The 17,568-nt window shown below is 35.8% G+C and overlaps 1 protein-coding gene across 1 annotated transcript in view; it reads right to left on the bottom strand.

The window, feature by feature from the left end:
* The window catches only part of CD109 (CD109 molecule), an 82,740-nt gene that overhangs the window by 37,211 nt on the left and 27,961 nt on the right, over window positions 1-17,568 (bottom strand). Inside the window, exons 6-19 of the mRNA XM_042892536.1 lie at window positions 13,329-13,368; window positions 12,610-12,694; window positions 10,400-10,496; window positions 9,453-9,588; window positions 8,561-8,670; window positions 6,717-6,956; window positions 6,262-6,363; window positions 6,102-6,164; window positions 5,310-5,486; window positions 3,052-3,204; window positions 2,219-2,293; window positions 1,666-1,726; window positions 968-1,103; window positions 104-221 (exon numbers count right to left, since the gene is read on the bottom strand). Coding sequence (XP_042748470.1) covers window positions 104-221; window positions 968-1,103; window positions 1,666-1,726; window positions 2,219-2,293; window positions 3,052-3,204; window positions 5,310-5,486; window positions 6,102-6,164; window positions 6,262-6,363; window positions 6,717-6,956; window positions 8,561-8,670; window positions 9,453-9,588; window positions 10,400-10,496; window positions 12,610-12,694; window positions 13,329-13,368 — 1,593 coding nt within the window. The remainder of the gene's footprint in view (window positions 1-103; window positions 222-967; window positions 1,104-1,665; window positions 1,727-2,218; window positions 2,294-3,051; window positions 3,205-5,309; window positions 5,487-6,101; window positions 6,165-6,261; window positions 6,364-6,716; window positions 6,957-8,560; window positions 8,671-9,452; window positions 9,589-10,399; window positions 10,497-12,609; window positions 12,695-13,328; window positions 13,369-17,568) is intronic.

Here is a 17,568-nt window from a genome sequence, read left to right as displayed (position 1 = left end):
CTGATATAAGGAGAAGGCTGTTATTAGAAGTAAAATGCAGGTTCCAATTAATAATCTACAGTGTTATCAGTATTTAAAGGAGAAACATCAAGCAATGTGCTACCTCTGCTGGAACAGTTGTCACTCCAAGACCGCTGTTTTTAGAAAGCACAAAAGCACTGGCTACCCAGGACGTGATGGTATCAGGTACAGTGACTTCCATTGTGGTATCTGCATCAGATCTGATAGCAAAAGGACATAGATGACTTTCAAAAGCATCTATTTACGGACATGAGTAAGTAAAGATGTGTGTTAATAATACATCAAAAACAAAGTTCAAACTCTTGGCAGGAAAAACTTTTGGTTATCTGTTTTCCTCTTCTTAATCATTTAGAAATATTTGTGATGGGATCAAAATGATTAAAACAAATTATTAAATTATTTTGAATTCCATAACTTTAAGATAATTACACATAATCAACTTCTACGGATCCTGTAAAATAATCTTCAGTGAAGTCTGTTTCCCTAACTTGTTAGCTATGAAAGAATACAAGATTCGTGCCTCACAACACAGGTCAGATTTCACTATTAGTTTAACAGTTTGAAATGCTTCTTGAATTAGGTGCAGATGAGAACCGATTTTAGCTTCTGGGTCACAATCTTCTCGTGCACTTAACAGAAAAACACTAAGTCTCCCTACAAGTCAGATCTCCTTACATAAAAGGAAAACAGTTTCCTATCCTAGAAATCTTTGTCTCCAGGGTTTTATTTTGTTCCATTTGAAACTGAAAGTCAGGGATTACTCTGCTTTGTGCAGTTGTAAAATGCCTCATTTGGTGGACTTCCAACCTCACTTGTGGCCTCTAGGTGGTAGCAGAATATAAATAACACCACATTTTTAAGCTGTTTTTCAGTACCAATGCAGAATAATACTAAAACAAAAAAATAAAAACAGTAAATCAGTTTCAATTTCCTTTTAATTTCATACCTAGTTTTGGTATCAATCCAAAGCCAAGTCTCTGGAAAATGTGTCCTTACATACGGAGTGCTAAAATCTAGAGGTCCATCTCTAGCTACTGGCAGATCATCACCAAAGCCATCCTCTATGGGTATCATTCCATCATCTACAAAACAAAAATTATTGTCCTACCTACAAATGTCTATGTTTAAGAAAAATCAAATTAATACAGTGTTTGCAGTATAATCTACAGTGTTGTTACATATGTTAATTCTACTCCACAACATCAGGAACTTTGCATAATACTTTTTCCCTTGTGTTTTTGATTGCTAATTTATTTTCTTAAGTAAATGAAATTTCAGAAGAACATTAAGGTTATACATAGCCTTTCCAGACTGCTTCTAGAACTGATATAATATAGTGTCATACAACTAAGTGACAAACCACTGATATGAAACTGCATCCAAAATTGCAAATAAGAATGTCATTCATTGATTCTCAGTCCCTTAAAGAGTAGGGTCACTCAGGACATCAGCAAAAGTGAAGTTCTCAAAACAGTACCCAAAGGAGTTTTGCTTGTTTTGAACCTTAAAAACAGTTCTCTTTTGCTAGGTTGGAAGTTGCCTTTATGTATACTACAGTGAGAAGACTTAAGAGGGGCCCTAACCCACAAATCTCCTTCCCCACTCAGTAAATTAGATTTGGCTTCATTTATTTTTATTACTTACAAAGAAAATGTTCTTTATCCTCCTCAAGAATGGCATCAGTTGATACCCAAAGGCTGCATTTCTGGATAAAATTTATACAGTTTATCTCAATACAGGACATTCAGGACATCAACAGTGCTCATCTATTTTATTTTTTTTTCTTGTCTTTCTTTTTAAGAAAATAAAGTCATAATTCTAGAGTAATTATAGACCTAAAACAAGTAATACACAGGAACCAACAGATGTCACAGTTATTTGAATCTGAATGTTGCCATAATGACAGAAAAAATTTTAAAAGGGATGACACTATAACACAAGCCATACTTACGAAAATATAAACATATATCACTGTATCCAGATTATTTACATGCTGCTAAATTACAATTCAAAACCCATATAAACCATGAAAACTGTAGACTGTTGTCTACAGCCCCAAGCTTTAAAAGGAACATTAATAACCTTTTATTTTAGTAAGCCATACACAAACCACAAAGTTGAGCCCCGCCCTGGCCGCCCCCCCCCCCCCAAAAAAAAAAAAAAAAAAAAAGATCAGAGTTTCTTATTTTAAACATACCTGAAAGACACCAAAGGAACCTCTGACAAGGGGGAAATACTGTGCTGTATTGTATAAATTGAGTTCATGAAATACCTAGGACAAAGAAAAAGAAAACCACCATAATATCACCCAAACAGTAAATGCAAATACTTTCTTTTTCCCAGGTCTGTCACTGTTAACAGATGCTCATTTGTAGGGCAAGCAGCAGCAGCTCTGTTAGCTCTCACATAAAGGAGAAAAGAATCAATGACAAGATGAATGGGCTTAGATTGCAATAATTTCATAATTAACAGATGAGTGACTAAGACTACATAAACCTAAAACAGGAGTCTACAGCCCACTATTATTCCATGGCACTTAGGCTACTTTGTCATTTGGTTGCTTTAGGAACAATGCATATTGTCAGCTCTTTCAAACTGTTGGTGCACCAGAGCTTCTGCAAGTAAAGAGATTTCAAAAAGATGATTAATTACAGCATTTCACTCCTTAAAAAATAGAATTCTTTGTATTATTTTACATAACTGATATTAAAGAGCATGAATCAAAAAGTTTCAGTGATTTTTGTCTTTTCCAAAAGAAGAAACAGCCAGGCATTAACAGAGAGTTTATTGAATAGAAAAACAATACAGTATTAATTGGAATCAGAAGTGCTGGGACTGTTACCTTGTAAGCTTTAGAGTCTTTTCTGCAAAAGTAGATAAGCTACTTGCTGATGTAAAAAAAAATCTGCACAGCTAAGAACATTATGCCCAAAGAACATTACTCATTCAGCTTATAAGCTGTAATACCTATGTAAACACACATATTTCATACAAACAATAAAGAAAATCTTTTTTTCCCTGTATACTTACAGAATCTTCAGTTATATCACTACTGTCTCCTAGAAGCTTTGTACTTTTATCAACAACTGCAAGTCCAACTACTGATTCTGGATCTGTTGTACTGATCTTAAGGGACACTTTCTCAGACGGTTTGACTTTATCTTTGCTCCAAGAAATTTTAATCTAGAAAAAAAGTTAAAGTAAATTATAAAAAAAAGACACTAGTTTAAATTATACATTGATATTTGTAGTCAGTCAGCAACTCTGAGATTTTCTTAGTCTCTATTAAGACTGCATTTCCTAGACTTTGGGGAAAATACTATGGCCTTCCTTTTGCTCTTGCTCTCCCAGCTGATCCTTGGCCTGAGTATAGTTACTTCAAACAATCAAACAACCCCTGGATTTGAAGTAGCAGTCTCTTAAACCACAATACACTGGTTTCTACATCTAAGGGCAGTAAATGAAATTCACTCTCTCTATCAATGTGCAGCACAGCATGTAATGTATTTTGGGAAATACATTTTTGGGAGAAACTTCATCCTTGAAAGATTTTAATGAAGCATGCCACAGTGAGATCAACACAGAAAAAAGGATATATATAGTGGGTGCACAGGTAAGGAATAAGGAAGTGAATAGATAAATACAGTACCAGTATGCACTTCCTACAGGTAGTGAAATGAGGAAGGGTCATCCACTGTAAGGCAGTTCTGATGTGCCCCATCCACGCAACATCAGGTAACAATGCAGTGAACAATGCTACTCTTTTTACTCACCAAAATAACATTTCTATGAAGTCTGGAGACCCAATTCAGCATCATACTAATGTTGCTTACATTTAGCTGTCTGCGTTTCTGTTTAGTGTCTAAGCTTGACAGGTGTCTAAAGGAAGTTGTGGTGACTGGATAGCAGTTTTGCTCATCATGGAGCAGAAATCCAAATTGCAGTGGAGAAAAAAGTTCTGTAGGCTCCACTGACTGCACTGAGAGAGAGTAGGTGAGATTCACTTATATATCAACTGGCACTTTTTGTTATCTAAGATGCTCAAAGTTATCTGAGTCATCCGCAGTGGTGCAGAATTTCCCTTTCTGGAACAAACTCTGGAGTCCAGGCAGAATATCCTTAATACCACACTCAGTTTGGGCAACTGAATATCTTTAAATGGAGCTTGGCTGCGTAATTCCCGTACAGCTATCAGATCAGACTCAGTCAGCTGAAGTCATCTGGAATCACTTGAGATGTCCCTCCAGCACACTGTCTGGCCCTCAGCTCCCATTCCAGAAGTGGATAGGATACCTACATGACCTCCTACTGGTCCTAGGACATATCTATAGGTTACAGAGAAAGTAGTCTTCATAGCAAATACATTGAATTTGATACTAAATTCTTATAATTTACCTTCTCAATTTTTCATCCTACCTGTACACAAACTAGGATGGTGGCTTTCATTTGTTAGCTAGATTTAATTGAACTGGTATTTTCAAGATCATGCCTCACTTCTTTGCCACAATATATACTATAATCTTACATTGAAATCAGTGGCCAAACTTGCTTTTTTTCCAGAAGGATGAACAAAATTGTTATGCTTTCTCACTAGAAATATCCTCTTGTCTCTACCCTAGAACTCCCAAGTTTTAGCTAAATTATAATATTCGTTTTCTGTTTAGATTCTCAGAATGGATTAGATGGATAGTGAATAAGGAATTGGCTGGATGGTCGCACTCCAAGATTTGCAATCAAACACAATGTCCAAATGGAGACCAATAATAAGTAGTGTCCCTCACAAGTCATTTTGGTATCAGCACTGTTGAACATCTTTATCAGTGACACAGACAGCAGGACTGAGTTCTGTGGAAGAGACAAAGCTGAGAGTAGCAGTTGACAAGCAGGAGGGAAGGGATGTGATCCAGAGTGACCCTGACAGGCTTCAGAACCTGACTAGGGTGAATAACTCTGCAAACTTCTAGAATTGCATACTTAGAGAACTTAGGAGTATTTTTCTACTATGTTGTCCAAGCAATCTTTGTCTCAGTATTTGGCCATACTGTTAAAAGTATAATTATTATGTTATCTGTGTATTTATGGGGAATATGTTCAGATATAGAATAACCCCACATTTAAAGCCAGATCCTAATTATCCTGGCATTATCAGAAAGTTCCAGAGACTTACACAAACCTCAGATCAGATGCACAATGAGGAAGGTTTTACATTTACAAGCTTGTGATCTAAACTACTCTTTACCATACAACAGACAAAAACATGGTCTCAGGCTCGTGTTCAATATAATTACCTTGTTGTCCAAAGCAGGCTGAACAGGGATTGTAAGAGCATCATTTACAACTGCTCCATGTTCATCAACATAGAATACAAGTATACATGCCAGAGGAGCCCAGGAATTTTCTGCTGTTAAATTGAATGTTTTTTCAACCATTGTGCCAGAAGTCATAATTTGTTCCTTAGATAACACCTGAAAGGGAAAAATTAAATACTCAATCTGTTGACATCTCAATACATCCTAAGCTCTGTCATTCCTTCAATAAAAGGCTTTTAAGAGAAGAGGCAAAGAGCTATAATTTGTGATTAATTCTACAAGACTGGGCATGAAATAAAGGGATAATACTTAATAAAGGGATAAATATTTAAATATTAGAAATAGGTTTTTTTCTCTAGGCTTTAACTCCTGCCTGTATCACTCTGGGTAACACTGAACTATAAAAATGAGTGCACAGCACAATATGTTCTGCAAGTACATAAAAATATAACAGTAATATAACTGTAGCAATAGAGCAAGGGGTAACAGGCAGAAAGTGAAACACAGGAAGTTGCATAATAAAACAAGGAAGAACTTCTTTACTGTCAGTGACAGAGCTCTGGAACAGGCTGCCCAGAGAGGCTGTGGAGTCTTCTTCTCCAGAGATACTCATGACTCATATGAATGCCTTCCTGTGTAGTCTGCTGTATGGAATTAGCTCTAGCAGGGGAGTTGGACTTAACAATTTCTTGAGGTCCCTTTCAAGCCCTATGATTCTGTCAAGTTGATAAAAGTCATCTTGGATTGTTCATATATGAAATAGCAACTTACCAGGTAATGGAACTCTCTTACTGGCTTGTTGCTTTCAATATTTAGTTCAAAAGGTTTCCCAGCCTAGAAAAAGAATATGATTGATAATGATGATTATGGAAACATGATGAATAACTTGACTTTTTTTTCCTATCTTAGCAAGTTTTGTCTCAGACTGTACCTTCACTTCTTGGCTCTTTGTTTTAACCTGGAGGTAAGTTTCACTGGGAGAGCTGAACACATCATAAACGCCTATGTCAGTCTTACTGTTGAGGAACTCTGCCTGTAAGACAATGCAAAACAAAGCTCTTAACACAACAGCAAAAAGTGTGTACTCTGTAAGCAGCAATATCTATGTTGCTGTTTAGAACGTGGCAACCTTAGTTGCAGTAGAAGACAACTTCTTGCTTTGGGTATCTGTTTCTTTTTTTTTTCCTATTGCTAATTTGATGCACTTATTTAGATCACATTTACACAGGATCTGCTACTTTCCTTCCAGCTCTAATATGGATAAGAAAAAATACAATAGCAAGTGGTATATAGGCTGTTACAGATGGCAGAAACAGCATACCACTAATTACAGCCTTCTCAATTCAGTGTGTCATTCTTTCAAATCAACATATTACAGAGCAATACCTGAACTCTCAAAGTTTTTGTATTGGATAGGATTGGAAACTCAATATCAATAATTCCATTTTCTGGGACTGTGTAATTCAGGACATGGACCGTCTTATTTCTCTCCTCTGTTGCCTCATTCTCAAAGTGAGAAAGTGAAGAGTGGTGAAAAAACAGGTCCGACTGTTGTGCAGTGACTGTGACAAGATTTTGCCTCTCTTCAGTTGTCAGCTGGTTGCTGTCAGAACGTGTCACCTTTAGCTAAAAACCAAAAGAAAGAAAATGTCCATCAAACAGGACAAAACTACATACAACATTATAATTTAAAAAAGGCCAGGTTTCTCACATATCAGCAGAATTACTCCCTTGAGAGTACTGCAAGTAGGCAAGTCAGTCAAAAACAAAACTATTCACAATTCTACCCAATAGAGAATTTTTATTTTATTTATTTATTTATTTTTAAAGAGAACAGGTAAAATAGAAAAAGGTGATCTACCTTTCAGCTCAGTTACAGCTCCTCTTCTGCATATGCTTATCTATCAGGCAAAATAAGCATATCTAACCTGCTGCCTGAATACTCATTTTATTACCTTTTGAGTGAGATGTATTTATGGATTCACAGAAATAAATGAAAAGACACAAAACAAGCCTCAACTTGATGCAATCTCTAAATTCTTCACACCAATATCCACCAGTCAGCACTATAACTTATATCAACCTTTATTTCTATGGATTCTCATCCACAGTAAAACCATTCTCGCTCTTTATTTTATATTCCAAAAATTCAACCTCTACATTTAATAACACTGAACAAATGTTTCCTTGTTCTTTTTCAGTCCAAAAGTGCGTCACTCTTCTCCTCTGCCATTATTTTCCTTTTATCTCTCTGTACAGCACACAGAGATCTTCACCTCCAGTAACAGCTACTGCTGTTCCCTCATCCCCTCCTCTGGAGCCTGACTGGTATCTCCTCTGTCAGCTGCAGTATTGCTAAGTCCTCAGTTCCCTCTCAGCTCTTCAGCAGGTCAGAGCTGGAGTCAAACTAAGCTGTGGGCAAAGAAAACGAAAAGGACGAAAACCAAAGTCCCAGTGGTAAAGCTAGCAAAATGATAAGACCTGCACCGATCTAAAACTGCACAATCAGTCCATTTTATTGATATTTAGTTATACCATATATTATTCATACAGTATTTAGGTATTTCTACATAGCAAAGGCTCTGGCTGTCTTCAAAAATTATGAAGTCTATTACTCCTTTAAGACAATTTTCAAGGGTGCAATACACAATCTCTCTTAAATGCAGAAATACTGACCACAGACCAGGAGAGCATGAAGAATATGAAAGGCTTCTGAGAGGAGTATAGGTGGTATGAAAAAGACATGACAGGATGCAAAAAAGAGACACTTTCATTTCAGAGCAATGTGGTTTGAGTTGTACTTGAGTTTACTTAGACTAACAGCTTGTTAGTCTTAGATATGCATATTTAAAATAAATACTATTTTCACATTCATACATTCCATTTTTTATACAAGTATTAAGAGAGTTGGGACTCAGTAACTACTAAAACACAGTCAACTTACTGGAAAACATTAGCTAGAGATTGAAAAGTTTTACTTAACAATGCTGAGACTCTAGTATATTCTGTCAACACAGCATTTCCTATCATTTTATCCTTTGCTAGAGTAAAAACTGTAAGCTTAGAACTTCCTGATATGTAGAACTTCATATATCATGAAAAAATAATTTGAAAATAAACTTGTAAATTACTCCTAGAAGTCTGAGACAAATTCTGGTATCTAAGGAAAAACACAGGAAAAAAAGTCACATTTGTTTATGCACAAACCACAATGAATCAAAAGAACTTACAGTAGCGATGAAATTCAGAGAAGGTTTTATGACTCTAGAGTAGTCCACAAATTCAATGAAATAGTCACTTTGCTTTGGAAATATGATAGTACTTGAATTCTGAGAGATTCCTGTTGAAAAATTGCTTTCATTTAGACATATACACACTCCTTTAGCAGTAATTTACTTGATTTTTTGATAATTCTATCATGTTTTTCACCATTTCCACTCTGACTGCTCTCCATCCTTCCTAAGATAAGGAAAGTATCAGTAAAAAGATGATATGGCGCTGTTATCCAAGACAATAAATAAGTCATATCACAACGTGCTCTACTCTATGAATACTATTTCAGAATGACAAAATGAAGAATCCCAAATCTGTCAACTTCCACCTTACTGGGCTTCTAACAGAAATTCTGTAATTAAATCTTGTTAATGGAACTGCCAGAGAACTCTTTCTACTGATGTTTACAAGCGAATAAATAAAATACATTTATGACTAAACTAAAGTTTATAAGGCAACCTAATGCTATTTTTACACCTGCTCTTCTCATCAAAACAAGCTGTTACTGAGTTTAAGCCCTCAGTAAGTTTAGAAGAACGTGGTAACCTCAACTGCAGTAGAAGAAAACTTCTCACTTTGGGTATCTGTTTCTTTTTTTTAAACAAATCCCTTGGTTACTTAATAAATCACTTACTGCAGACCTGCATTCAACAGAGCTAACAGTTACTTAAACTATTTAATAACTAGGCAAGTAACAGTTCAAATAATATATTTGCATGCAAAAGATTCATATTTCCTTCAGTACATGATACTTTGCCATCACTTCCAAGCCACTCTGCATTGCACTAAGGTCTTCTAGCATGATCTGCTCCTTGGATTTCTCTTGGAAAACCTCAAACAGCAAAATACCTGTAAGTGACTCAGTAACCACAGCAATGATTTCTACTGGCTCAGTGTAATCATCGTCACCATGGTGCCACGACTGATCCCCATTCAAGTTTTGCAACATGAGCTTGTTACAAGTAATATTCACAGAACCATTTATCTGCAATGTGGAAAGAAAAAAAAAAAAAAAAAAGGATTACTTTATATAAAATTGTCCTATTCTACACTGCCAGAGCACTAGTGCCTATGCTTTACAGAAAAAGACAACAAATTGGAAGCTGCCTGAAGGAGCATCGATTTTACCCAAATTCAGTTCTGTTTCTGAAGATTAATTGCTGTTGAGGCCTTCGAGCCAGTCAACAGGAAATGACAGACATCACTTAGCTGAAATGAAATTTTGTTCACAGCTCAAAATTAAAAGACCTGATTTTGAAAAAGATTACATCAATTTCTCACCACCTGTAAGTCTTGAAATCAACACGGAAGACTTTTTTACATGTCATGCCCTAGATCATCTCTAGCACATCAACTCCAATGCAATTACTACAGAATTAGTAGGCAAAACTCTTGATACCACCATGCTAGAATTCTACATGGACAATTGCAATGCCTTTGTAACAAAGAGTTGAGTGTGTAATGGCACGCATAGTGCCAAGGAACACTCCCGGGCACTGGCCCTCCATCACCTACACTGCTAGAAGGTCTTTAGGAATGTTTTTCTACTTGGGCCAGCTACTGCTCTCCAGGCATAGTTCAAGGGATTGCAGTGGCCAACTGTCACCCCCAATAGGCAGTCTGAATGTAGCCACTTTGTACGAGAAAATAGAGTTAAACACTATTCATGCAAGTCACTCCACAGACTACGCCAGCAGAACACAGCACTTGAGGATGGTCCCAGGCATATTTAACCTTCAAAAGCAGATACAGCTTTAGAGTCTACAACACTACTGAACTGCTAACAAAAGACTCACCTCCATTGTTTTTGTTATGTTCCTCTTGTTTGTCCAGTAAGAGACAGACAGACAGGTGACTGTCACATTTCCCTTCACTGGCTTTCCATATGTATACCTGAAACACACCAAGCAAAGCAAAACAGTGCCTCATCTCAAGAGCCTAGGCTCCTGAAGAGTAAGGTAAAAAGGTTCACTGAAATACTTTTTCCTGAGTTTCAAATATAGATAGAATGTATTTGTACTTTGAACCATGACGTTTTCAGTGCTTCATTGACATTAAAGTCAGAAGCCCAAAACTTAGAGAATATACAGAGAAGTGGGAAGTGCTGCCCTTTCCTGAACATGAGTTTTACAAGTCTGTTACTATAGGCTGTACAATTTAAGCAAATTAACTATGTTAGACTAAGCTAGAAGCAAGTTACTGAACAGAACATATAGCACCATAGTTAGTACACAGTAGGGTTAAAATGGGATGTGGGAAGTGCAAGTGTTCTGCTTCCCAAACGCTGAATGTATAAAATGAGTGATTTCAAGATATTTTTGTATATTCATATTATTTAGTAATCACAGAGCAAAGAAATCATGGCATTATTGCACAGCAAACACAATTGGCAGTTGTAGCTAATTTATAAACAATAATCAGTGATTAGTAATAAATCAAAGATTTTCTCAACATTTCCAACCTTAGTCAGATTTTGTAAATTAGGAAATAGGAACAAAATAACATTATCATCCAACAGTATTAATACATTCAGATGTGATAACTAAGTAGTTTGGGTCAGTATGGATATGACGGGAAGTCACTTAAGAAACATGAAAGCAGAGCAAAAGGATTATCAAATAGCATAGTTACAGGAACATTTCTGACAGTGCTGTCTTGCACCTGAGCTGCAGTCTTTGCTGTTAAATCTAATTACAGAAAGAAGCTGCTATTAAGCTTGAAATATTACTGTCATTGGATAACATCCCGTAGTTAATCTAACAATAGTGCAGAAATGAGAAAGGAAAAAGGATTTATGACATCTAGAAGTTTAAAGGACACGTAAAGTCCTTGTATATAGAGACATTTTGCCTATAAAAACAGTCACCAGGAATGAAGTCATTCCCTATAAATAATTATGACATATCAGTAAAACCTTGGCACTGCTGGGATTCAATCCCAGACTATTCACTGGCGCCCAAGTCTGGATTTATTGCAGCAGACAGGTATGCTTTCAAATACCTTAACAAAGGAGACAAGTATCTTGAGGCAGACCAAAACAAATTAGGAAACCAAATTCATATTGGCATATACTCCAAAAGAGAAATAGGAAGAAGAAAAAAAAACAAGTGAAAAATCCTTTTTCTTTTTTTTTTTTTTAATTACACCTAATGAGAAACCTACATAGTTTACAGTATTGGGTTTTGGGTTGCATTGCCTCCAGGAAAAGAAGCTTTTTCTCAGAAGTCCAAACATCACATTTAAACAGATTGTTAATCAATCACTTTGAATTGACTGTTTTGAAGGTATGCATTTTAATGTAATGAAATAGCTCCAGAAAGACTTTCACTTTCAGGTCTTCTTGTTTACCAAGTAGCTTTACTTGGCTCTCATCTTCCCAAAATAAAATTCATTTTTATCTGAGATTAAAAAATAAAATATTATTTGTACAGCAGTCTACAATGATGAATAGTAATCTACAGTAAAGTCTGTTTTGAACTACTCAAGAGTTTTCAATTCTTCATCAATTTACAGGTATAGGTATTTTGTAAGCCAGTAGAAGCCTGTAGTTCAAATCCATAACATGGGTAAATCAGTATAAGAAGGATGTGAATAGAAGCTTGAATAATTTTCCTGTTGGTATGGTAAAACATAGTTACTCTATCTAAAGAACTTCATGTGATATCTTGGAGAGCATAATGAAAGAGACATAATAACCGGAAAAAAAAAGTCTCAAAGTTTACATACAAACAAAAGATTCAAGAAATTTTATGAATAAGTCAGTTGAAAATAGCATGGCTGTAGTCTAGAAATACCTATACCTAACCAAAAGCGTACAACTAAAAGTCTGAAGATCCATCTAACATTGTTACACAAAAATCCAGTAACTAGGAACATAAGCTAGCCAGCTAATGCACAGCAGAGGACACTTTTTTTTTTTTTTAGCATTTTAGCATGTTTTTACTTTAATATTTACAGACAATTATCTTAACAGAGAGCATGACAACAGTATCAGTGTTTTACTTACTTTGCAGTGACAACACCACTTACATCTTTCTCTCTCAAGGAGTAGTACAATGGTGTTGTTATCGTAACATCAAATTTTGGTAAAACTGAAAAAAAATAAAAATAAAAAAAAATATGTAAAGTATTTAATTCACATAAAAATAACATTTACATATTTTGAATATGTAATATGGTACTGACTATTGCAGTTTCCTGAGGACTATAATGTAAGATATTTTTAACACAGTTCTATGCATGCTTCAATCTGAGATAGTTTGTCAAAAGGTGGCACCAAGCATCACAAGAGCAGCCTGTGCACAGCCTTGTATGGATAAAATATGTTTGTTTCTTCTCTCTCAAAGCAAGCTTGTAGAGGAAGCAGTAAATGTTCGGCCTGTTTAACCTTTACAGAATTACCAGGAAGCGTCATGATCAAATATTATACAGATCTGTTGTGATGAACACATTGCTTGGAAGCTCCTGGGAAAATAGGGACCAGACAACTTTCAAACACTATAGCAGTAGGTCATTAAAGCTACCAGAAATAAGTAGGGCAGCTGATAAGATGATGTTTCTCCCCAGAACAGCCAGTTTCAGAGAAGCAGATGTGGAAATTAAACTTTCTAGGAGTATTCAAAAAGTTTGTGTTAGCCAAGATTAGTTAGTTTCTCTAAACTCTAAATTAATGGAGACTCAGTTACTAATTTTGGTCAGTACTAAACATCCTTGAATAACACTTACCATATTCTATCACTTTAAAACTTTGATAATGTACTTGACCCTAATGAAAAAAAAAAAAAACAAAAAAACATAAGTACAAACAGCTGCAGTTAGAGTGGCACATTTAATGTATTTTTTAGGCCCAATCCCACCCATTCTCATCTTAAATTATAATTGCTGAAATTATGTAATTTTAAATTACAGATCAACCGCCATCAGCTCCTGTTACAGAGTTCCTGCAAGAACCAGCTGAAGATATTTGCACCAAAAAAGCATGCAGGGAGTTCACATATAGTAGATTCATTACATGTATAATGGAGTCCTCAGAGAGCCGTTAGTCTACAAACATCTACACATGGCTGGTTTCTGTATATAGATATATCTGAGTCAGCTAGCTTAAAACTATCAAGCATTAAGCATTCACAGTGATTAAGATGAAAGATGACAGAACTACCAGCAGTATCTTTGCTAACTCATTTAGAATTAACTCTTATCTCTATGCAAGTGGAAGCCCCTGTAGAGTATCTAGAAGACAAGACCACTTCAAAAACATGCATATAATCTTTAGGCTTTTCATTCACTTAAGAAAAAAACCAAAACCTAAGATTTAATTATAGTCTGTGTTACATACTTACTTTAGCAGAGATGTCTTGAGTTATATCTTTCTGACTTTTATTTATTGGTTATAAATCAAAGGAAGAAATAAGCAACTGTAAAGAATCTTAAGTTTTTTCTATTTTCCTGTTTTTCTGTTTGTTTTTACATTTCTTCATTTTTCTCAAAATATCTAAAAGCCTATTCTGGAATATTAATTGAGATTTGGTATCTCAGGCCATACACAGCACATTCTTAGGAAATTAATTTTACACTTTGTTTTTGTTCAGTTTTTTACCCTGCTCTCTTAATATTAAAAAAAGTTTAAGAAATTAGCAGCTATTTTTGTTCACTGGTGCAATTACAGTTGACCCAAAAAGTCAGGGTAGTGAGACATTCATCTTGCTTCTGTGGTCTTACTCAACTATTCTTCCTTGTTAGAGTGCGAGTAATTTTGAGCAAGCATGCAAGTCATTTGTCCTCTGGCACATAACCCTTAATTCTCATTTTTACAGTGCCCTGTCAAAAAGCTGCCATCAGCAGGGAAATGGCATGAGTTACCTGGAACTAGAGCTCTAAATATCAGCTGATCTGCCTAACACCAGGATTACATTGGAGCAATGATCAAATTATCTTTCACAAGGCTTTTTTGTAATCATTAATCAATCAGACTGTGCCTCACTAGGCCATATGGGACATGTAAGCACATTCTATAATGATTAGCAATGTATCAATGACAAAAATAAAGACTGGAAATATTGCTAGCATAAATACATCTTATGTCCATATCTTGCTAACTGTTTGATATTCTCAGTGTCAAGAAATACATGATGTGGACATAAAGTTAGATTATTAGACAAAAACAACAAGAATCACTCCTCAAGAGTTTTGTTTGAGGAGAAAGAATATCACTAAGTTACTTTTGAAATATTTATGTCAGCCTTCATATAAAAATGTGAATAACATAAGGTTTAGGCGCACACACATTTTTAAAATGTTTGGCTTTAATACTCATAAATAATAAATAGTAGTAAAATAATAATTGTTATAATAGAATGAATAATCCAATAGAACCATGCCACAAATAAAATGAATCAGTCAAAAACATTTTTGCTTGGTTCAGCAGGAGCCAACATGGATGGCCTCCCTAGCCCCCCCACTGAATGCATGAGAGGAAGGGACAGCAACAGCCATTCTGGCAACCAGCAGTGCTCCTGTGCTCAGATGGGACATTTGGAGGAGCTTCTGTGCTCAAATGGGACATCTCAACATGAGAGCTTCCTCCTTCTCTGACAGGGCTCCAGGTCACAAAGGAAAAACAGCCAAAAATAAACTCAAGCCTTAAGCAACACAAGAGCAGCAGGATGAAAGAGTTACATTCCCTTTCTTTTTTCTTTAAAAAAATAAAAAACAAAACTTTCAAGAAGAAAATCTGAACTCAGCTGGACTAGAAGAACAAACTAAGAAAATGAAAGAGTTTCCAAATCCCAAAGGACAGGAAGGGGAAGATTCCTTTCGACAGCCTGTTTGCTTCTTTGATTAAGACCCTTCAGAGAAATAGGAAAGACCATTGTAGACAACAATCTGTCACTAGGAGGTGGCTGTTTTTCATATCACTGGATGCTGTTCAACTGCACGATGAGGTTATGACAGTGTGGAGCTCAGAAGCCTGCTTGCTTTGCTTATTTTCAAGAAATTTTTCATTTTCCTACAAGTACCATTTTTGCTAGAGAACTTCCATGAATATGGTTTGAAATATGAGGCAAAAGAGATTGGATATGGACAATTGGTTGTGAGGTAGCGCACAGAAACATGACTGGCATGTAAGAAAACTGCCAGATGTCCCTAGGCCCTGTGGTTCTTCAAAGATCCTCACTGAAAATCACAGTAATATCATTATTTAGATATTTCACTTTTTAAGTAGGAATTAGTTATCCTCTCAGAGGTAAGTGAAATCTGTAGTTTGACTGATCAGCAGATGGCTTCTTTACTTCATCAAGGTGTGTCAGGTGGGAATGAGTGTGGCAGGAGAAGATGAGAGCATGAACAGAGAACACTTGTGAGAAAAACACCTGGACCAAGACTCAGGCTGCAAACAACTATAATGGTTACCCATCTCTCTTACCTCATCAAAAAGAAGAGCAAATTAAGCATCTAAGACCAAGCTCCTGATGAATAAATGTTAAAACTTCTCCTAGCAAAAAAACTTCCATCAAAGAAAAATCAGATTAGAGCTGGTTTTATGAGTAAGTCACTGATCACTACAGCAACTGCCATATTCATATTCCCATTTTGAAAACATACATGCTTAATCTGCTATTTTCACATTTATGCATATCATAATTCTTATGATCCAAAATACAACGGTACAAAATGCTACATGCAATCCATAATCAGATTACTATTGATTAATCTTGGCAACAGGTATCTTTAGGAGAATGACATTCAGCAAATTTATCCCATGTCTGGTTGATGTACGTTTTCTATTTTCACAATCAAGCGTGTATATGTCACCTTTGCTGTCAAGCAAACCATGAGCAGAACGTTGCTCGAGGTGGTAGGATGAAAAAGTACCTCCTTGAAAACGACTTTTTATTTCACCTTAGGAATTAAAACAAAATAATTATTTGTTAAGGGAACTGAAAGCAGTAGAAAACAGGTATTAAAGAGAGACAAGAGCTCTTGGCTGCAACTTCTCTAAAATAACAACCTTTATTACAGAAAGCAAGCCATGAATTGACAGTGTAGGGAAAGGAAAAGATCCCAATAGGTCAACTGGGTGATTTGACTGCCAAGCCAGATTTCTCCCTAATGCACACTTTCCTGCCAAGCTAGTTTGCAATAGGCCAAGTAACAACATTTCAATCCCTTTGCACCATTTTAGTTCTTCAGGGCAGGGCTTTCTCTCAGGTAAATATTATTGAAATATTTTAAAGTGTACACAGTTCAATTAGTTTCTAGGAGCAGTGACTTTTAAGAGCTTAGTTATATACACAGTCCAAAAGAGAATCTTTTCAGTTCAGATACAAAAACAAGCACCATGCTTATTCCACTTAGGCTGCTTTATTCTGTTTTTATGATCTCTCCAGAAACCAGCATTTCTTAAACCACAAGAGATCTACAACATTCTGTGCACATTGCTCAGAGTATATCTACAGATTAAAAAAAAAAAAAAGTGCCAAAAAGAGATCCATATAAGATGGATGCTACAGATCTTGACATCTAAGAATGACAGTTCAGCTTCTGCTCTGCTGTGATGAACCAGCTCTGTTTGAAATCATTCAGTCCAACTGAAAGTTGTTTTGTCTCTGAAACTTTTAAAAATAGAATACTCTTCAAAAATATTTTAGAAAGCCTTCATTGCTCCTGAATCATCACTATTCCTGTGTCAAAAATTTCCAAACAAGAACTTCCATCAATTAGATTGCAAAATGCCTTAGAAGAAAAACTTTTAGACTGAGATATCTCCTGCTAAAACTCAGCAACTAAAAGCCTTTCAGCAGCAGGCTCCATAACAGGAAATATAAAATATCCAACTAAAATACAAGGTGGAGACTTGAGAACCAGACTGTAATTATACTGTCTTCAGCTTTCTTGGAAGAGTTCTACTAACACCTGTACGCTTATTAGAAGTACTACAGGATGTTTAATAGCAGCAAGCAGCCAG

Source organism: Lagopus leucura, unplaced genomic scaffold (genome assembly GCF_019238085.1).
Source record: "Lagopus leucura isolate 7727_CA_CO unplaced genomic scaffold, USGS_WTPT01 Super-Scaffold_73, whole genome shotgun sequence".
Classification (NCBI taxonomy): Eukaryota; Metazoa; Chordata; class Aves; order Galliformes; family Phasianidae; genus Lagopus; species Lagopus leucura.
This window is presented reverse-complemented; position numbering and strand designations above follow the sequence as displayed.